This window comes from Colius striatus, chromosome 15 (genome assembly GCF_028858725.1).
Source record: "Colius striatus isolate bColStr4 chromosome 15, bColStr4.1.hap1, whole genome shotgun sequence".
Taxonomy (NCBI): Eukaryota; Metazoa; Chordata; class Aves; order Coliiformes; family Coliidae; genus Colius; species Colius striatus.
In genome coordinates, this window is record NC_084773.1 from 1,548,007 (window position 1) to 1,568,058 (window position 20,052).

General features: G+C 43.4%; 1 protein-coding gene across 3 annotated transcripts in view; it reads right to left on the bottom strand.

Moving 5' to 3' along the window:
- Window positions 1-20,052, bottom strand: part of VGLL4 (vestigial like family member 4) — a 96,308-nt gene that overhangs the window by 14,072 nt on the left and 62,184 nt on the right. For all 3 annotated transcript variants that reach the window (XM_062008382.1, XM_062008383.1, XM_062008381.1), the window contains one exon: window positions 13,209-13,398. In XM_062008382.1, the coding sequence (XP_061864366.1) occupies window positions 13,209-13,398 (190 nt within the window). The remainder of the gene's footprint in view (window positions 1-13,208; window positions 13,399-20,052) is intronic.

Genomic DNA, 20,052 nt, shown 5'->3' on the forward strand with positions numbered 1-20,052 from the left:
ATCCCAGCCGTTTCACACTCCCTCTGGCACAAACGGAGCTCCAACTTCAAATGCTTGGACTGTGGCAGAGTGTTTCACTTGCAGAAAGGACAAGTATCACTTGCAGTGCTTTTTAATTACCATGAGAGATGTTTTTCTGTATCCAAACACAATGCATAACATTGCTTAAGGCTAAACTTCCATTTGTGTAACCGAATTTAAACATTATTTAATATTTTCAGCATCTTTGTAATACTTCCTTCACTGTGTTTATTTACAAGCATTTAGAGTCTGAAAGGGGGCAGCTGCTTTTGTTAAAGGCTACTTGAGGATTTATAATCCATCAATACAAAACATCTCCACGTGATGGGGATCATTTCCTGGGAAAGTATCAACTTGCATATATTGGTTCTGTTACTGCGAGGTGGAAAACCAAGAATCTGAGGTGATACTCCAAAATATACTGATGTGTAAGTACCCAGGGGGGCGAATCCTGACTGCCCCCTACTCAGGATTTATTAAGCAATCCAAATTGACTACAAAAACCCCAAACAACACCTGAAAGTATTAGCAGTTTGCTCTCTGAGTATCTCCAGTATTCATAACATGAAAAGGACTATTCCAAACAGCCTAACACACTCTTCAAACCACATCTACATTGACTAGCTGCCATCTAAATACATAATCTTTTTCCAGCCCATTTTATTAGCCTGATGCTTCCCTGTTGCTTTGAGTAACTCTTTCCTTTGATGGGTTCATGCTCCATCCCAAAGAGCTTTCGAGGAGGCAACTTGCATGAGATTATTGTTTTTGCCAGAATGCCTTCTGCCACAAAACATGGACATCTGACTCGAGGCAGGTAAAGCCTGCTCTCTCTTTTTGCCATTGCTGTTATTTAAACGTGATTTGTACAGCACATTCCCCTCTGCAGGAAATCTTCTGGACAAACTACAAATGGTGTTCAGACCAACACACAGATAAAATGAGGGTGTGATGCTCCATTATGGCCCTCCTGGAAGCAGCCCTGCAGCAGCTCCGGCTCCTGCCAGGCTCTGGAGGAGCCCAGCACAGCAGGTTTCTGGCCAGCAGGCTACAAAGGAGGTCTTTAACAGAGGTCTGGAGCTGGCAAATCCCTTGTTTCTTCCTCCATTCAGGGATGGTTAGTTAACAAGGAAAGAAGCAGGTGGCTAAGTCTTCCCTTTCTGCTCCAGGCTAGAAACAACTCAGCAAAAGCACCCAGGATTTTAAGCACTGCCTCTAAGCTTCTCCAGCCACTAACAATTAAACTTAACTCTTCCCAGGCAAGACCTTTTGTTCTTTTGAGTTCTTCACCTTTAGCATTAGGCCCAGTTTGGAGAATCAAGCACCCCATTTAGACAAGTTCTTTCAGAGTCAGAAGCAGGCATACACCAACCAACCCTACCTGTTTTTCCCTGCTCTCTCCACTCCTCTCCCAGCAGAATTCTGCAGCTCCTTCCCTTAAGGAATTTCTATTCATGAAATTCTGTTTCATCTTAGTGCTACAGCCACTGGAAAGACCTTTGAGATGAGAAGTCAAAATAAAACCCCTGAAAATATACTAACAAGTACTAGGATAATCTTACACATAAACAAACACGAGTCACACTTTATCTGTCCTCACCAAAGCAAGACTTGCAGAGAGAAAATCTTGGACCTGATAGTCCCTAGCAAATGTAAGCAACCAGGAGAACAGATGTCACAGGGAAAGAAACAAATTAGCAACAAGCAGTGAAATGCATAAATGAGAGTCCCATTACTGCCTGCACAAAGCAAAACCACTCAGAGAGAGAAGAGCTTCCCTTCCTGAAGGCTGACTATTCACAAGTATGAAAGAATGCAAGAGAATTGCATGATGTAAGACCTTAGTCAAAAGCCAAACCCACAAAACTGAAATCTAAATCTAATGTGCAGTAAAATCAATTAACACAATCTCAGATCCTACTTATTTTTCTCACAGGAACTGTTTTTTGGTAACTGCTTGTCCATCTCTGCTCCCAGCACTCACAGGACTGGATTAAAAGGGAGCACGGGTTGCTTTACCGTGGCAGTCACTCATTCCATCCCTACAAATGTGATGTTTATTACATGAAAAAGCATGTCACTGCTGGATATGTGCATACATATCCAACCCAGACATTGTGACAAAGTTACCCCACTGCAATAGGTACAGACTGTAGGTTACTTGTTAAAATAAATGCATGTAATTCAACTTGGGAGAAAAAAAATACCCCAGAACCTCTGCTGACTCAGTAATTGCTCTGCTCTGCACTTCTGCTGCCTGCTCGCTCAACTCCCAACCTCCTGCACTCAGCTTCCCATCCTGTGTGCTACACCTGATGGCTCATTTTAAAGTACCATCATGTTTTGAGGAGGTTTTATGTGAGACTTGAGATGTAAAACAACAAAGGTTTTAACACGCAATAAATACCTGGAAAAATGGTGAAGTGATCTCGTTAATTCTGCTGAGGTAACTGTCAGTATTCATTAGCCTGTCAGGAAAGTTAATCTGGGGTTTTTTTTCCAGAAAAGCACCAATGGCTCAAAAAGTGGAGCTGGAACAATTGAAAGTCCCAGCATTTCAGTATTACCACAATAGCAATTGTCTAGGTGTAACTGGACACTGCGGTAACTGGAAGAGGCTTCCTAAAACACACAGTGATTTCTGGAGCATAAACACAAGCCCATTTCATCTCTTCAAAGTTCTGCTTAACTACACCTACATGGAAACCAATGGCTGAGTGCAACTCCCATCAGCTCTGACTTAGTTTTCAAGAGCTGAGGCAAAAAAAGCTATTCAGGCTCCTACTGCCCAGCAGAGGAACGGCACATTTGTGGGACAGGAGAAGGAACCAAACCCTCGAGATTTATCTGCTCCAGCCACCTCCATGTAACTCACTCTTCAAAGAGCAAGAGTGGCTTCAGTTGCCTTTCAAAGACCTGCACAACACACTAGAGAAATAGCTAAGTGAAGAACTATTTCTGCCAACCCTAAAGACTAAAAGCCAGAGGATGTGAATGTTCCAGAAGCTGAAAAATGCTCTGCAGGGGATGGATGCAGTCTGTCCTTAGAAGATGCTGCTACTACAGCTACAGAGAGCAGGGTTTTTTTGGAAGGCAGTATCAGTAGAACTGCAAAATTCAGACATATCAATGCACATCAGAAACTCAATCCTACAGCTGCCAGCCAGGACCCTGAGCTAACATTTGCTTTCTAGATCAAAAAAGTAAACCATAGAGAAGTCAACATAGTATCTGGGTGCTCGAAGGCACAATAAGCTTATGCTGAGAAAGTGAAATGAAGCCAGGGAAGCAGCACAGAGCCTGCCAATGTTCACATCTGGAGAGCAAGTCAGGCTACTGAGTATATACACTGGGACAAACAGAAAGGCACATAACTCCCAGAATGGAAACAGAAAAAGATCCAGAAAAGCAAGTGGTAAAAGATGAGGTTAAAGGGATACTCCAAACTTTCCCTGAAACTTCTGACAAACAGGAAGGAGAATCTGACAGTATAAGGAAAGAGGCTTCCATGGAAAGAGCTAGAAGGGCTGGAAAGATTCAGAGACAGCTGTAAAGTGATTAATTTGTACCCAACTGCAATGCCCACCCAAACACCTCTGGGAGACATTTCCTCCTATATTCTACTGATACCCATGCTGGCTCACATGCAGCTTTTATCATTCAGCCACATTGACATCCTTTGGAAGTCAAAACTAGCACATACAACCACCTTTTTACACTGAGCCACTGAAAAATGCTGTAAAAGCCACATAAGATCACACAGAGAAAACTACAGGCCAATGTCAGCAGAAAGCTTGCATATAAAGACACAGCAGTGGGTCATATCCCAATGCAACGAGACCAGCCACATACATGTGTGTGTTCAATACTGCAGCGCACATCAGTCTGTTCTGCAGCCTCTGGGAACGCTTGGTGCTTTTGAAACTCAGTGATGAAACTGTGCAGAACTGTTAGAGGAAATAAAAAAGGCAGTTACATTTTCTCACAGCATTTTGTAGGTTGCTCCTTACAATATTTACTACTTTTTCACTTGGAAAAAACCCACTTTCATTCCTCACTCAATGCCTGTCATGCAACTATTGTAGGAGCAGGCAGCAGCTTCAGTCAGCCTGTAAACCTCAAATTCTCTAAAGTTTATGGGGTTTTACTTAGTTCCATCACCTAAATAACTACATCAGGGAGAATCTTACAGTAGAGAGGCACATTAATCCTTTTCCTCAAATAGATGATGTGGGAAGATACCAACATGAGAATGGCATGGCCATTTAGTAAGACCTTTAACAACAGAAGCCAGTTTCTGAAAACCAGGTCACTGTGCTGCAATGAATTGCATCAAATTGCAAGGAGATGGGATTCTAGACCTTTTTTTTGCCTTAAGAGAGAGAGAGGAAAGAGCTGGGATCGTTAAATCTCACAGATTCGCATCTCTATCGGGCACACAATTTAACAGTAACTGATGGGAAGCAGGAAAAGCTGAGAAAGGACATTAATTCACTTCCAGACAGAAACTTCAGAAACGCTAAGAAAAACCCCCCAGGCTTCAGACTCTGAGGCTGAGAATGGAGCTTAAATGACTGGTTTTATGAAATGAGATTTTTTTTTTTCACGGGCTGTTTTATAAAAGGAATAAAATTTCATTAAAAGTTTATTGAAACTGTTTGTAATTGCTAATAAAATCTCAATTACTGGAACCTCTAGAAGCACTATAAATACAGTAACAGCTTCATTATATTTTGGTCAACTATTCATACCAATCCAGTAAAACAGTTCCTTTGAAAAGCTGATAACCAAACCAGCCACAGCAGTAGCAGGGAAGTGTCTGAAAGGGGACTTCTGCAGTCAAGGCACCCAAGCTAATCATCAAATTCTACCATCAATGGTCCCCCCTCACAACAGCTTTGGGTTTAAAGGAGATTTCAGTTAGAAAAGAGAATCACAAGCAGAAATGTTTGGGTTTTTACCTCCTCCCCTTTTTAAAGTACTGACTTAGGAATGCCAGAAGTTGCTGATTAAAAAACATGGTGCATGGTTCATGAAGCATCATCTCTCCTTATCATTCAGATGGCAAGAAGACAGCCACATCCATACAGCTCAAACACACACCACAAACAACTTGGGCAGACAAGGACCTTAAGGACAGGGCATTAGAAGGAACATGTGTACCAACCTTAACTCAACTGCACTGTGCAATTCCTCCACTGCACATCTGTGCCACATTAAAGACTACATGAAGCAGTAATTAGGGTGTGCTGAGGCTTCTCTACAGATGTTTTGGGAAGCTGTTTTTATAGAATGGTAGGGTTTGGAAGAGATCTCTAGAGATCTAGCCCAAATCCTCTGCTAAAGCCAGATATCCTAGATCAGGCCACACAGGAGAATGGTCAAGAGGGTTTGGAAACCTCCTGAGGAGATTCCACTCTCTCCACGGGCAGCATGTGGTAGGGCTACATCACCTAATCAAAGCAGCTTCTCCTTGTGTTTAAGTGGAAATTTCTGTGCTCCAGCATTTATCCATTATCCCATGTCCTGTTAGTTAAGACAGGAAAAAAAGTGGCACCCCATCCTCTTGACAAACACCTATTTTACATTTGTAAATGTTAATGAGATGTCCTCTCAGTCCTCAATTCTTCAGGCTAAGTAAGGCCTATAAGGAAGATGCTCCAGTGCCCTGATCACCTTGGTGTCCCTGCACTGGCCTCTCTCCAGCAGTTCCCTGTCCCTCTGGAGCTGGGAAGCCCAGAACTGGACACAGGACTCCAGATGAGGCCTCAGCAGGGCAGAGCAGAGTGGGAGCAGAACCTCTCTCAACCTGCTGCCCACACTCTTCTTGATGCCCCCAGGATGCCATTGGCTTCTTGCCCATGAGGGCACATTGCTGCTCATGGTTAGTTTGCTGCCCTGGCTTTACCAAGCTCATTTCCCACCTGATCAGCTGCTCTGTGCACTCCACTCACATTCCACTGAAGCTGGGGATGAGCATGTACAGTGTGGAGGAGAAACCCTGGGGAGCTGCCAGGTTTGTGCACAGTGTTTGTGCACAGGCCGCCTGCCCTGCCACGGAGCAGCACGGATGCAGGCATCCAGCACGGACACTGACTCGGGGGAAGTGGCCAAGCAACAAAGGACAAAACCCGGCGGCTTCAATGGCAGCCACGTTTTTCACTTCCCTTGTCATTTTCTTTTGGTGTAAATCCTCTGCAACAGCCACACTCGCCCCTTGGCAGCTGCAGGTGAGGGCCGCAGGGCCTGGGCAGGCGCTGCTCAGCACAGGTCCAGGGTGGCAGCAGCGTCCTCCCGCCCCTGGCTGGGGCCTCACCCTGCTGAGGCGCAGCCGTGCCGCCTCGTCACGATAAGAGTCTCCCGGGGCAGCGGCGGAGAGGGGCCAGGATACGCCATGACAGCCCTGGGCTGCCTCCCCCACGGCCTTGCTCAAGGCTGCAGCACCATCCCCTCAGCCACGGCCCACACACCCCCAGCCCAGACACTCCGTGCTCCCACTACCAAAAGGAGAGTGGAAACGCCGAGTACCAAGGAGGGCACTTGTCTGAAACGCAAAGATGGCCACGCATGGGTGGTTAGAAACGGCCCTAGGAATACTTTCCACCTTTCAACAGCACCAAGTGACGTGGTTTCTCGAGAGACAGTGCTCAGCAATGTTGCAGGAACGAGTTAAAGCCATCCTGCGCGTTCTCGCAGCGATTACGACATGGGAGAAAATGAAAGGAGACTGTCGGGTCCAGCGCTGTCAGCCGGGGGAGGAGGGAAGAGGGAAAATCCACTTACTCGGCTAGAAATTAATGTAACGTTTTCCTCCAAATCTCACCCGTCCAGAGTCATTGTCTATAGCAACCGTGTCCATAACATTCTAGTTCTCAAGGGCACAACTTTCTAGTAAACGGTACCTCTGTCAAACTGCAGGAAACATCTGGGGAAACTGTTAACTAAAAAGAAGTGAGACGAAACCTTTGTTTCCAGATGGCTGGGACATACATCTAGAATAGGTTTGCAAATGTTACTGGTTCTGTTCTTCCTCTTGCTTACCTATCAGGCTTTTGGACTGGTGGTGTGTTTTCACCCTGATAACTGACACAAGTTAAAATTGCCCTTGAGGAAAGAGTGGCCCCCTGAGTAAGAAGCCAACTCGAAGGGCCTCATGCTCCGTGCTGGGTCTGGGATGGTTCCTCTGCACAGTGGTAATGCAGCACAAAGGCACACTCCTTTGCAGGAGGAGGAAGATGAAAGCAGAAATCATGGTCTCAAAGCAGAATTCAGGAGCCAGCTCACAAAACCTTGCTGTTGGCAACTGGAGACACAAGCTAACGGCATTGCCAGATTTTTCAAGTGTAGCCAAATTTTGACAAGTCAGGTCCTTTTGCAAAGGACTGATAGGCTTTCAATCAGTTTTTAGCCCTGGAACTGTTCATAACAAGCATTTCACATGTGCTTGGCTACACCCTCCTGCACTTAAAGGAGCATAAATACTTTCCGAAATTCCCCCTTCTACAAATCTCAGTGTTAAATATTAACCCAGCTGTTTCAAGTCTGTCTCTGGAGGTTCAATTTAGCACACATTTGTTGGAAATAATGTAAGAATAATTGTGTGTGGTGTGTGATCTCCATGAAATAATAACAAGAAAACACATAGGCAATGCCTACAAGAAAAGAATAAGTTGGCAAAAGCAGTTTGAAGCATGCTCTGTAATCCTTTGTCCACTGTCACCAACAAGAGCCATAGTGTAACAGTTCCACCAAAGCTCTGTACAGAAGATTTCAGCTTCTACAGGGCTGCTTTGAAAACACCAGGTGAATCCTGAAATACATGTTCATGCCAAGGGAACTGAGTGAAGATGCCTGCAAGCAAATGAGAGACATTTTGGGTGTGCTGAGTTGTGTGTGTTGGGTAGTTGGTTGTTTCTGGTTTATGTTTTGTTTTTTTAAACTCCAATTTGTCACAATAAAATGTCAGTGTAAACATATTTCTTAATACCACATGAAGTTTGGAACAAAAAAAAGCAGTAGTTAGCAGCAAAGAGCTTATATGAAAACTCCCACACTACCTCTGCAAGCCAGTTCTAAATCTTTTCAAGCCCTGCCTGGAACTGGAGCCACTCTCTGCAACAGAGACGTGATTTTGTGCAGAGCATTTTCACCCTACTTCCTCAGTCAGGGTCATGGAATGGTAAGGAGGAAGGTGATGGAGTCGTCCTCTAAAAAGCATCATTATTGAGTAGGTCACATCTCACTTAAAATTCCTTGCTTTGCTCTACTACAAGTTTGAAAGGGACAGAGCTGGCCTTGCTTTGAGCAGGAGGGTAAATGGAACGACCTCCTCAGGTCTGTCCTAACCTAAATTACTCCATGGTCTTCAAATCCTGGTAATTTTCAGGACAGCTCAAGGCAGATTTTTTAAAAAAGGATGCCAGAGTAGTTCTGTTACAGTGTCATTAAAGTGAGCAAACCTCATTGGATACTCATGGTAAGCTTTCAAACTCCAGGAATCATGGAGCTTCCAGACTCCTGGCTTTATTGGATCTGATTTGCTCTTATTCTTCATCACAACAAAAGTGAAGAGATAGCCTACAATTTGCAATACAGGTGTCTGGGCCTGTATGGTTACGTCCAAAACTCAACGTCGTCTCATGCAATACACACTAAACCACCTTACTCATATGTAGACTTTTATTACAACACAAAGTATATATCACACAAATCAGGAGATGAGTATTCCTCAGACATCCACTTAGCAGCTGCAAACTTTGTCTGTAAGGTGATTTTCATACAGAAATTGTCATTGTGGTCTGCATGCCACCAACTCACTTGGGAAGTGTGACACTGGGACTGAGGGGAAAGTATTCCATTAGCAAGCTTGTCCCGTCCCCAACCAAAATGCTGATTTCCAGCCTGATGTACTCAAGCAGACAAAAATAATAGTCCCTCCCAATACAGAAGCACTGAACGGTTTGGGTTGGAAAGGACCTTAAAGATCATCTTGTTCCAAACCCCCTGCCATGGGCAGGGATGCTTTCTCCTAGTGTAGGTTGCTCCAAGCCCCATCCAATCTGCCCTTGAACACTTCCAGAGACAGGGTTGGACTCCATATTGCACTAGAGATTAGATCTTATCTAGAAAACACCATGGAAGGAGTGATGTGTAGATAAAGCTTTCTGTAACTGACAGCACAGGATCAACGTTTCTCAGAGCAACACTGCTATGTTGCATACTACATTATGTGGAAGGGATTGACAATTGTTTCCTGCCCAATTTTGTTTCCATATACATTATCATAAGATCATCGAATGGTTGGGGTTGGAAGGAACCTGCAGAGCCCATCCAGCCCTGCTAAAGCAGGTTCCCCTGGATCAGGGGGCACAGGGACGTGTCCATGCAGAGATGGAAACCTCCCAAGGAGGAGCCTCCACACCCTCCCTGGGCAGCCTGGGCCAGGGCTCCCTCATCTCAGCACCAAAGGACTTTCTCCTGCTGTTTAAGTGGAATTTTTTGAGTTTTAGCAAAATGTGCATTACTCCCAGCCCTGTTGCTGAGCTCCCCAGAAAAAAGGTGTTGTCCCATCCTCATGACACCCACCCTTTAGGTCCTGGTAAGTGTTGGTGAACACTGATCAGAAAAGCAGAACCAGCCCAGTGCCATTTCATTTCAAAGAAATCAAACCCAAACAAACAAAGGCCAAAAAAACCACCCCCACCCCCAAACCCGCTGTGTCTTTCTGCCCATGTACAGTTTTTCTCTGGTGCTGGGCAAGCGCAAGGCCCGGCGCAGGAGCCGCCACCTGCCCCCTGCCCACGCCGGGACTCTTAGCACGGTGCGGGGGCCCGGCGGGAGCGGGCTGATGTCAGCGCAGCCTCCCCGCGGACAAGGCTGCCTTTGTCTGAGCCGAGCAGCAACGGGCAGGCAGCGCCGCCGGGCACCGACACCCCGCGGCACCGACACCGCACCCGCCCAGCAGCACAACGCGGCCCCAGCGCATTTCCCGCGGCGAAACGCTCAGCGCACCTTGGGAGTACAAACAAAGCCACCTTCGCCGGTTCAGGGAGAACCGGTACAGCTCTCTGTCCACTTCACCCATACATATAATCCTTACAGCAATCCAGTTCCTAATTGCTCTTCTGTAAACCAAGGTGATTCCTGGGAAGTCATGTGAAAACAAAGGCGTGTTTCAACCCGAGGCTTAAAAATGAGCTGCTCCTCTACAAAGCACCAGAAAACCGGGTACGAAAAGCACATTTTTACTTTGGCAAGACTATACTTGAGTAAAACGTTTGAGGGGCATACAAGAAAGTGTGACATGGAAATAAAGGCATTTCATACTGCACTGCCTAGAGGTTTTAGTTTGGGGTGGAAGTATTCAATTTTCCCAAGCGAGGAGCTTAGGATGTAATCTCTATAACCAGAGAAATACAGGAGCTGTATCACTGCCCTAAGTAAGGTAGAAAGTTTCACACGCTGCTACTGGTCTCAAGAGTATTTTGTTATCCTAAAGCTGAGAATTATCTCCTCTAAAAGACAGAGCTTTTGATAAACGGCTCTTTGCGCAAGAGTTCCATTACACACTTCAGAACCAGCAGCATTGCCAGGGCATTTGATGCACTCTACCCCAGAGACTGTGCTCCACTAGTTGTGTTTTTCCATGCTAAAAGCAAACATACCCAAGTGCAACCCAAAGAACCTCAAAGAAGAGACAACAGTTACCCCTGGGCAGGCTATATCTCAAGGCATTTACATGGATTCCTTCCCACTGAAGCACAGTGATTGAGATGTGAGGGTGCGAGTAGGTAAGAGTTAATATCAAATTGCTGACAAAAGGTTCCACCATTTATAAGGAAGCACAGAACACAATTCTCGTCCTATTGGATTAGGTTTCCAACCACAATGTGCTGGTGTGAAGAGGATGAATATACAACTGCTTCACAGTTCTACCAACGCAATCACAAAGACCCAAATGTCTGAACAAGAGCTGCCCGTGATGATAAAGACTTCTGTTTTGCAAGCACTGACTTCCAAATGAAAAAGGCATTCAACCAGAGTGCTGTGGATTTAAACACCATGATATGGCAAATACCTGCAGTCTGGAGCCCTAATCCGGGTCGGGGCAGCTGTGCCCAGTTTTTGTATAACCAACTCTTTTGCTCTGTGCTTTCAGCAGACTTTTGTCTTGACCAGTTCAAAATAGACTTAAGTTTCATCTTTACAGGCTAAATCACAAAAATATCTTTGCTATCATCACAGATCTCATACCAGTGAGTCTCCACATTACACTCCACATCTCTTAACGGCTTTGGTTCTCTACACTGAACTTCGTCAAACCTACACTCCTAGAACCTCAAGTCACTACAATGTGACTGCTGTTATTGTGGTCCCTAAAATGTTTCAATTCCCAAACCTACCATCTTTTCTTTAGTGCAAATGACTCAAGCTTCACATCTCCAAAACAAAATGCTTAGGAATAGTTCCACAAAGTTTGATTATTCCATTTCTGTTGTTAAACCAGAACATCGAAATGGGAGTAAAACTCAGAGAATCTTGGTGAGCTTTCATGGTGTATCTGCAGTAGATATTCATCTATTTCTGACACACCACAAAAGTTTGAGGCTTTGTAATGCTCAGTTGAAAGCACATTTTCATCTGGCCAGATTCAACTTACAAAATGAAGGGGAAAAAGAGATGGCCTCGTGTACGCAATCTTAGATGACGCTTCACCCGGTACATGATTTAACTGAAACCAATTAAGCCTCATCACACCAACACTAGGCAGACAACCAGTGCTTTTTATTGCAAGAAGAAAAGTTGCACATTTCATCTACAAAATCCCAGAAGGAATCTGTGGAGTAAAAGTACTGTACTGGAAAAGACCAGATAGCTTTAAAATATACCTAAGGGATCATGTAAAATAAGCGTCTGTATCTTTTAGTTCCGACCTTTGGTTGCACGTGGGTCCGTTGGTTCAGACTTCATTGTTTTTATGGTCTCCACTGTATAAAGTGTTATAATGTATGTAACTGCCAGATGTGTTTGATTTCATCACCAGCAAATGAGTTTTGGGGTGTTTTTTTAAATAAAAATCACACCTTTTCCACACAAAGTTAGGTCATAATTCAAACACAGATCAGTCGTGGCACACACGTGTGCCACGGAAACACAAGCATGCCGTTCTCTCCAACACCAGCACGCTCAGCTCCAAAGACAGGCTATAAATAGTTAAGTTTTTAGGAGAAAGAATGAGGTAAATGAGCAAGAAGTCTCCCTCTCTGCTTGTGAGCTTTTATTGTTTTGCATTACTTCAGTGCTGGATTCCTGATTCGTAACAAATTCCAAGACTGCAGACTACAGGCCCAGCCTCTGACTAACACTGTGGTGATTTATTTGAGGGTAAATACCTCTGTCCGAATCTTATGACTGAACACAACAGTCCACAGCAGCGTGGAATGTGAGGAATGCAGAGGCTGCAGGAGCTGAGGCAGCAGGGAAAGGCACACAGCTATCAGGCTGCCCTGGACTGCTGAACTGCTCCCATCACTTCCTGCAGTCAAGAATGAAAGGAATTCTCTCAGCCTGTACTTCATGCCAACCAGACTCCAACTCCCAGGAATGAGAACACAGCAAGAATGGCATTTGGTGATTACCCAACACATGCACCTAACTCATCAACGCCTTACCTGCATGAAAAATTCCACATCTGACTGTCAGAGCTGTGGTGCAAGCCTTCAAGTAATGTTTAGCAACAACTGCAGCTCACCCAGTTGTCAAGGCAGACTATAGAGCAGCTGGCTCACAATCTCCTGGCCTCAGAAAAATGCAAAGCACTTCTGTTTCCCCTCCTCCTCCCGCTTCCCCACCTCCACCAGCAGTGAGTATAGAGCTCTAGGAGCCAGGGGAAGTGAAAGGAGTGGATTACAAAGAACAAGTGAACAATACTTCAGAAATTGCAAGGTGAATCCATATGTTTGTCTATAAATAGTTAAGATGTGCTAATTCCCGTGTGAAAACAAAAGGGAGCAAGAAGTCACTCATCTCATCACAGCAGATTTTGTGCAGATCTTCCACACAAGCTGGAACAAAGGAAGAATCCAGCACAAAGTTCCAAGAGGTGGTATGATTTTAGCACACACAAACAAACGAGAAGGATAGCACTACATTCGATGAACTGGACGTAACAGAAGCAGGACACTTACAGATGTGGATTGAACATTCGACTCATTTTAGAAACATGGTCATTTTCACAGTCTAGCTCATCATCCCCTTGGTCCATGCTGAGCTTTCTCTTGTTGGGACTGATGGGAGGAGGGCCTGTTCGATGGCTGGTGAGAGCAGAGGATACTGGAAGAGACTGCATTCTGGGCTCACCTCTTAGAGCTGCTTCACCTACAAGAACAAGACAAGGGAGAATGAGCACGACAGGGAAAAGAGAGGCACAACAGCATGGTCTTTGAAAACAGTCCTCCAGAGCAATTTCCCAGACAGATGTCAGGTCTGCACAGGCGAATTTAACACGGTTTTAAGATAAATAAAGCATCGTGAACCATATTTCAGTGCTTTATGCTGGAAGAAACAGTTAAAAAAAGGTAGTATGAGAAGGGTCAGCTCACCCCAGATGATCTGAGAGGTTGAGCCAACGCATCTTTCCTACAGCATTTTTATTCAGAAGTGCTCCTTCTCACAGGCTGCCATCCCAACACTGAACTTTCATTACTCACTCTGCAAAGCATGACTACTTGCAATGAAACACACGCTTTGTTCCTTTGCTTATGGCTGTGGTTACAAATTCCAGGGCTACAGTTCACCACTGTGCCAAATATTCAAGATCTAAAACTGAATAAGCGTTCAAACTCTCAAATGCTTCCTTTTATCAAGCTTAGCTGGTGTATGCAAGGTAAAAAATAAGGGGGAAGACTGGAACTTGCTGATGCAACTTTATAGAGAAGGACATCTAAGGACAAACTTCACTCTTCAACTATGTTTGGAGCAATGAACCAAACAGCACAATTCTCCAGCACAACAATGACAACGTTTCAGTTTTATGAATGCTAATTTTCCACGAGGCAGATTGGTGAGTAATTTTATATGCTAAACTGATATCACTCGTCAGCAAAGGTCACTCCTGGCACGTGGAAGCTGTGTATAAATAACTGCAGAAACGAGACAGTTAGCTCACACGTAAACACGCTCACATGTTGTTACAAAGCATTCATTAGAGCGTTGACCACAGCACTTTCCTCATTTCAATTAAACCTCTCACTAAATGTATGGCCTGAAGCGTTGTGCTGCATTTCACCAGTAGTTATGGGCTTCACCAGAACTCCCATAGCCACAGGTCATGTTTAGACCTTACAGGGATGGGGTTTTGTAAGGGGCTTGGAGAGGAGCTGAGTTAACCAGGGTTACCTATTCTGGTAATATCCCTGAAACCGCCACTTTTGCTAGAGTTTGAAATTTGTATTTTTCCTACACTGCCAGAAGCATTTTGTTTTCTGCATGGTCATCATTTCCACAACTCAAATTAGGTAAGGTTAACTCCATCTGCAGCCCCGAGGTACCTGACAATGGCGAGCTTTGTATGCCACCACACATTTTCACACCATTGGAGAGGCAGATGATTTATAAAATGCTGCCCTCATTCCACACACAACAAATACTATTTTGTTGGGAAAAAGAACGAGTGAGGAGAAAATCTCCTGAATGTTTACCAGTAAAAATAAGCATTTTGCCAATTTAGTCAGCATAATATAAACTAGCAAATACACACTGACCTGTAATACACCACAAGTCATGATTTCTATTAAAGACTCTGGCACCAAATCTAAATAGGAACTTTCCATCTCAGCTCTCAACAGTAAAAACTATGCAAATGCCCCAAGACAGACCCCACAGATCCCCTCCTGTTTGAAACAAAGTGGTAATTGCAAAGCCCCCTGCAACCACTGTTAATGTCACAAGAGCAGCTTTCAACAGAAAGACCTCTTATATAGAATATTCTTCCTAACAGTAAAATTTCTGCTTTTCCTTTAGTCTTTCTATTTTGCCAGTAGAAACCTCCACCTACATAGTGTTCAGATTCTCAACATACTGTACTTTAGAAGTAAGCCACATTACACCAGTTTTTCATGGTAAAGAGTCTTCCTGACTTCTGTCTTTAAAAGAAGATAAGTTAATCCCAATGTCAAAAGATAAACCCTCATCAGCGGGGGTTTACCACCCTTTCATCCCACCCATGTGCAATCTTCTCTCTGCAGTATCTCAGATCAGTTCTGAAGACCCAAACAAAACTGCACCAGAGGAAGTACAAATTCCATGTTGGCACCCAACTCCTGCTGACTTCTCCCAAGCAGTTCCTGAAAGGAACCCGGGCAATTTAAGCATCTATAGAAAGCTAACTCTGGTGTTTGCAGAAGACAAAAAAACCTCAGAATGTGCCCATTTTAGTATGTTATAAACTTTTCCTTTCTCCCAAACAGGAGTCTGATCCTGTAAAATTGCCTCAATGGGTTCTTTTTTCTTTATTAAAGAAATTTAAAGTTCATCTTATTGTATGTGCTGTAACAACAGCATCTGTATATTAACATTCAGACAGAGTACAAACTCTGATTAAAATGCTACTGTCGTCCTATGTTGAAAATAAACTAATTTTAAAGACAATTTAGCAAAGAAAGGAATGTCCTCTAATTAAAGACTGTCAAATTTGGTCATTTGGCATTTTCCTAATCATAAAGTAAGATGGTAATTACACAGTGGGCACCAAGGCCTTTGGATATACTGGGAAGTACTGGTATGTTTGTCTGCAGCACCACAGGGCCGCTCAGCCAAAATCAACCAGATGAACCAAACTTGGAAGAGGCATCAGTGGAGAGTGGGGAGGAGCAGTAAGAGCTCTGTCTCCCAGGAGAGGCTGGATGACACCAAGCATCACCTCATGAGAAGAAACAAGTGGCCAGTGCTCAAATGTCTTGTACAGCCCACCCTGAAGACAAAAGGTAAGCAGAGGACAAGGTCAAATGCAAGAGTCCAGATAACAGGGTAAGATCAAGAGGGGAAGATACCTCTACATTGTTTATGGTGATAAACTGCATATTCATATACCGTATACTCAGGAGGCTGGGGCAGCCCTTTTTCGATGCAACAGGACAAGGGGTGATGGGATGAAGCTGGAACACAAAAAGTTCCACTTAAACATAAGAAAAAACTATTTTACTGTGAGGGTGATGGAGTACTGGAACAGGCTGCCCACAGAGGTTGTAGAGTTTCCTTCTTTGGAGGGCTTCAAGACCCACCTGGACATGTTCCTGTGTGACCTGATCTGGGTGACCCTGCTTCTGCAAGGGGGTTGGACTGGATGATCCCCAAAAGTCCCTTCCAACCCCTACCATTCTATGATTCTATAATTTGTATTGCACCTGGAGTTCTCATGAGGTCTGCAAGTTTGATTAAGGCTAAAACTGCTTTTTACTTAAATAAAAAGGCAGCTTCTTCCCCCACTACTTTCCTCCATACCAAACTTGAATTTAAAGCAGAGAGGGAGCAACCACAGCAGAGCCTACCACACAAAATGCCGGTTTACTGGCTAGATTTGTCTCCTCCAACTGACCACGCTCCATGGCAACCAGACTCGCATCATACAGCTGGCAAGACAACACTCTGATAAAACAACTGTTTCATATAAAATTCCCCAAGTCCAAAGTCCAGCCTTCAAAATTCATTACTGTGACGGCTTGTGTCTGCGCTGCAACTGAAAGCGGAGATAGCAAACACATTTATGGTGCCTCTCATAATACTTCTCTTTGTTTCAGCAAGCAGCTGGTGTAAGGCACTCCAGATCTGCTGCTTTCAGATAGTTCTGCTTACAACTATTCATACTCATCTCTTTTTTTCAGTCCTGTTCTTAAAACTGTTAGGCAACATGATAAAGCACAGGCAAGCTAAATAGAGATAACAACGTGACGTAGTGTCTGCCTGTACAGCAGCGCTGCAGTAGTGTGCTCAGTTGACAGAAGCCCATGCAGTCAGCAAGAATGTTCTTTATTTTAACCACTTAGGAGCCTAAACTGAAAGTGATTAAAATTAACACATGCACACAAAATGCTTGTAAATCCAGCACAGCTCTTTCCAGATAGATATACCACCAGGCTAGTTCTCTGTAAACAGTGGATGTTCAACACCGTGTTTCTCTTGCAGTTCAATCAGCAGTTATCTCTGTCCCTACTGAAACATCCGTGCAATACAAACATGGCAACAGCAAAAGCTGTGTTTTTACAAGTGTGGATTTGATAGCAAGACACCAGAGAAGTCTTAAAATATGTCTGAGAACTCCAGGAGTTACCAAAGACTGGAAAAAAAAAAATATACACTCTTTTGGCAGTGAGCTTCCTTCCTCTCCGACCCCACAACTCAGTATGGGCTGCAGGAAGACGTGGCTACCATATCCTCTTCCCCCTCCCAATTTCCTCTCTCCCGCTGGATACTATTGATGCATAAAATCTAAGCATTAATTCCAATCCAGAAATGAAAGGCTTTGTCTTTCCAGCTGAAGGTTGTCATGCTAAGACAAACCAAAACAGAGCTCCTTGAAAGAAAATGCCGTCACTGCCCGCGCCCGTTCTGTGTCCGACTAATGGATTTGTCCACAAGAATAAATTCCTGATGTGGTTATTAACATGTTGTTAAACAAAATCTCAGTTATGATGTCTGTCAATGGAGTTCTTACCTTTAAGGTCTCGGATGAATTTGCAATTACCTCAGGCCACTCAATAAAATCACAGGCATGAGAGATTTAACAGACTTTATTAATTAACTTTTCCAATACTTCCATGCAGACAGCTTCTCATTAGCAAAAGGAGTTGCCTCATGTTCTGTGGGCCACATACTCCCAGGAATCAGTAGTACATTAAAATCTTCAAAGGCAATTTTCTCTGCTGATTCAAGAGCAAAGTTTAGCCCTCATTTCACATGGAATATTTCTGATGAAAACCCAAGACATTCACAAAATATATATATGTATATCTATATAGATATCTATATATGAAAAAGATACTATAACATAAAATTGGTTTTATCTTCCATTCCTATATTTTAACAATCATAAGATTTAATTGCAAAGAGATTGGAATGAATTTATAAATTATCACATATTTTCTTCTCTCTCCAACACAGAAGTCAATCTGTGCCAACATAAATTGTGACAGACAACAAAAGTTCCAATTAATGGACAAAAATCTCATGATTTGAGATATCAAATACCAAGCAGGGAATTCACTGCAAACTACTCGACTCAAACAAGTCATCAAAACAAAAGAATCACAATAGGGTGCCACAGAATTAATCTGCAGATGTCGTCAGTTGCCTAGTTTGGGTATTACTTCACAGCGTACTACACACTGTAAGAGGACTGATATCCTTGAAATGTTGAAATTCCCCAGAAATCAAATCTGTGTGAATTAGTTCGACTATACACAATCTTAAAAGTATGTAATTTAAGGCAGATTTACTTCAGTTGCTTGACCAAAGAGAATGAAATAGTCTGTTCAGACTCCTCAGTAGTAAATCTCCATGAAAAAAGCTGTTCTAACAAAGCACTCACAAGTTATATTTATTTATGTAATTGCTGAACTGATCTATAAGCTCCCTCAAACAAAACCCCTTGAGTAAAAACACCATTTTGTACCACTACTTTATTTCTGGATTGCAGTTTCTATAAAAGATACTATTTAGGCTGAGCTTAAATAAGATTTAATTCTGGGAAGAAGGCTGCCAAATGCTATAAACAAAGTCATAGTAGTCTGTATTTCCTCTGCAGTACATAAAACAGGCCTATCTGTAAAGCACAATAAAACAGCACACTACAGGAACAACAACAACAAAGTATTAATGAGAGCAGCCCAACCATAAAACACTACTATGACATTAGCTCTTGGAAATATTTTTGTTGTAATAGATTTTTATTGTAAGTACGATTCTAGATTTCTTTCAGCATCCAACTTACTGCTACACTTTTCTGACATGTATTTTACTGACTTTCTCATAATATGGCAAAAAGCTAACTAAATAGCTACCAAAAAGTCACATATACATGTACAGAGAAGTTGGCAAAAGCCTGCTTTGCACCGTTTACAAAGCATATGAAAAGCATTCACTCCTGGAACCAAGCTCTGGCTACCACTGTGCATGGATATGTATGCCAGAAAACTCATGGCCCAAACCAAAACACAGTGATTAAATCGACTGTTCTGTTCTGGCTCCTCCACCTGACCCTGCCTGCCAATGAGGGACATGTTATGCTTGACACTGCAAGAAAGAACATGAAATAGTGACCTCTGCATTCAATCATTCCCAGCCACTTTTTCCTCCTCTTTCCTTCAAAAGGCTGCACAAAGAAAGGAGCCAAGATTTAGCTACAGTGATATTGCTTCCAGAGTACAGGCGCACTGGCCTGGAGATGCTCTCAAAAACCACATCTTGTTAATCAGAGCAGAGTAGCACAGGTTATAAAGCACACTTCAGCTTAGTAAGTCTTGAAAATGCTGTATTATATACACAACACTACATTGCCTCCCCAAACTTCACTGTAACTGTGGTTACTCCTGTGAAAAACCACCTCCATCATCTTACATTCTCTTGCATCATACTGTAAAAGCACAGCTGCATAAAATAGCATATGCCTGCTTTCTGTGGCATAAATTGACATACAAGGATAACTCAGTTCTACAAATACTACTTTATAAACATAAGGGAAGTAAATAGCCTCTGCCAGCCACTTAAACTGTGATTGAAATCTCTTCACTCTGCTAACCAGGTACCAACTGAAAGAGACTCCTTGGTTAAGTAGGCGAGCAATCGATAGCATGGAAAAAAGAAGGGCAGCAGATACACCCTGAATCAAGCAGGATGGAATAGATTTTAGTGCTCGGGTCTGGGAGAGCTTCTTAATATTTCCTCTGTCAAATTTCAGTGTTCATACCTCAACAGCTGTGAGTGTGAGGATGTGCACCATTCCAACCCAACAACAAGCTGGTGCTTAGGTCTAATTCT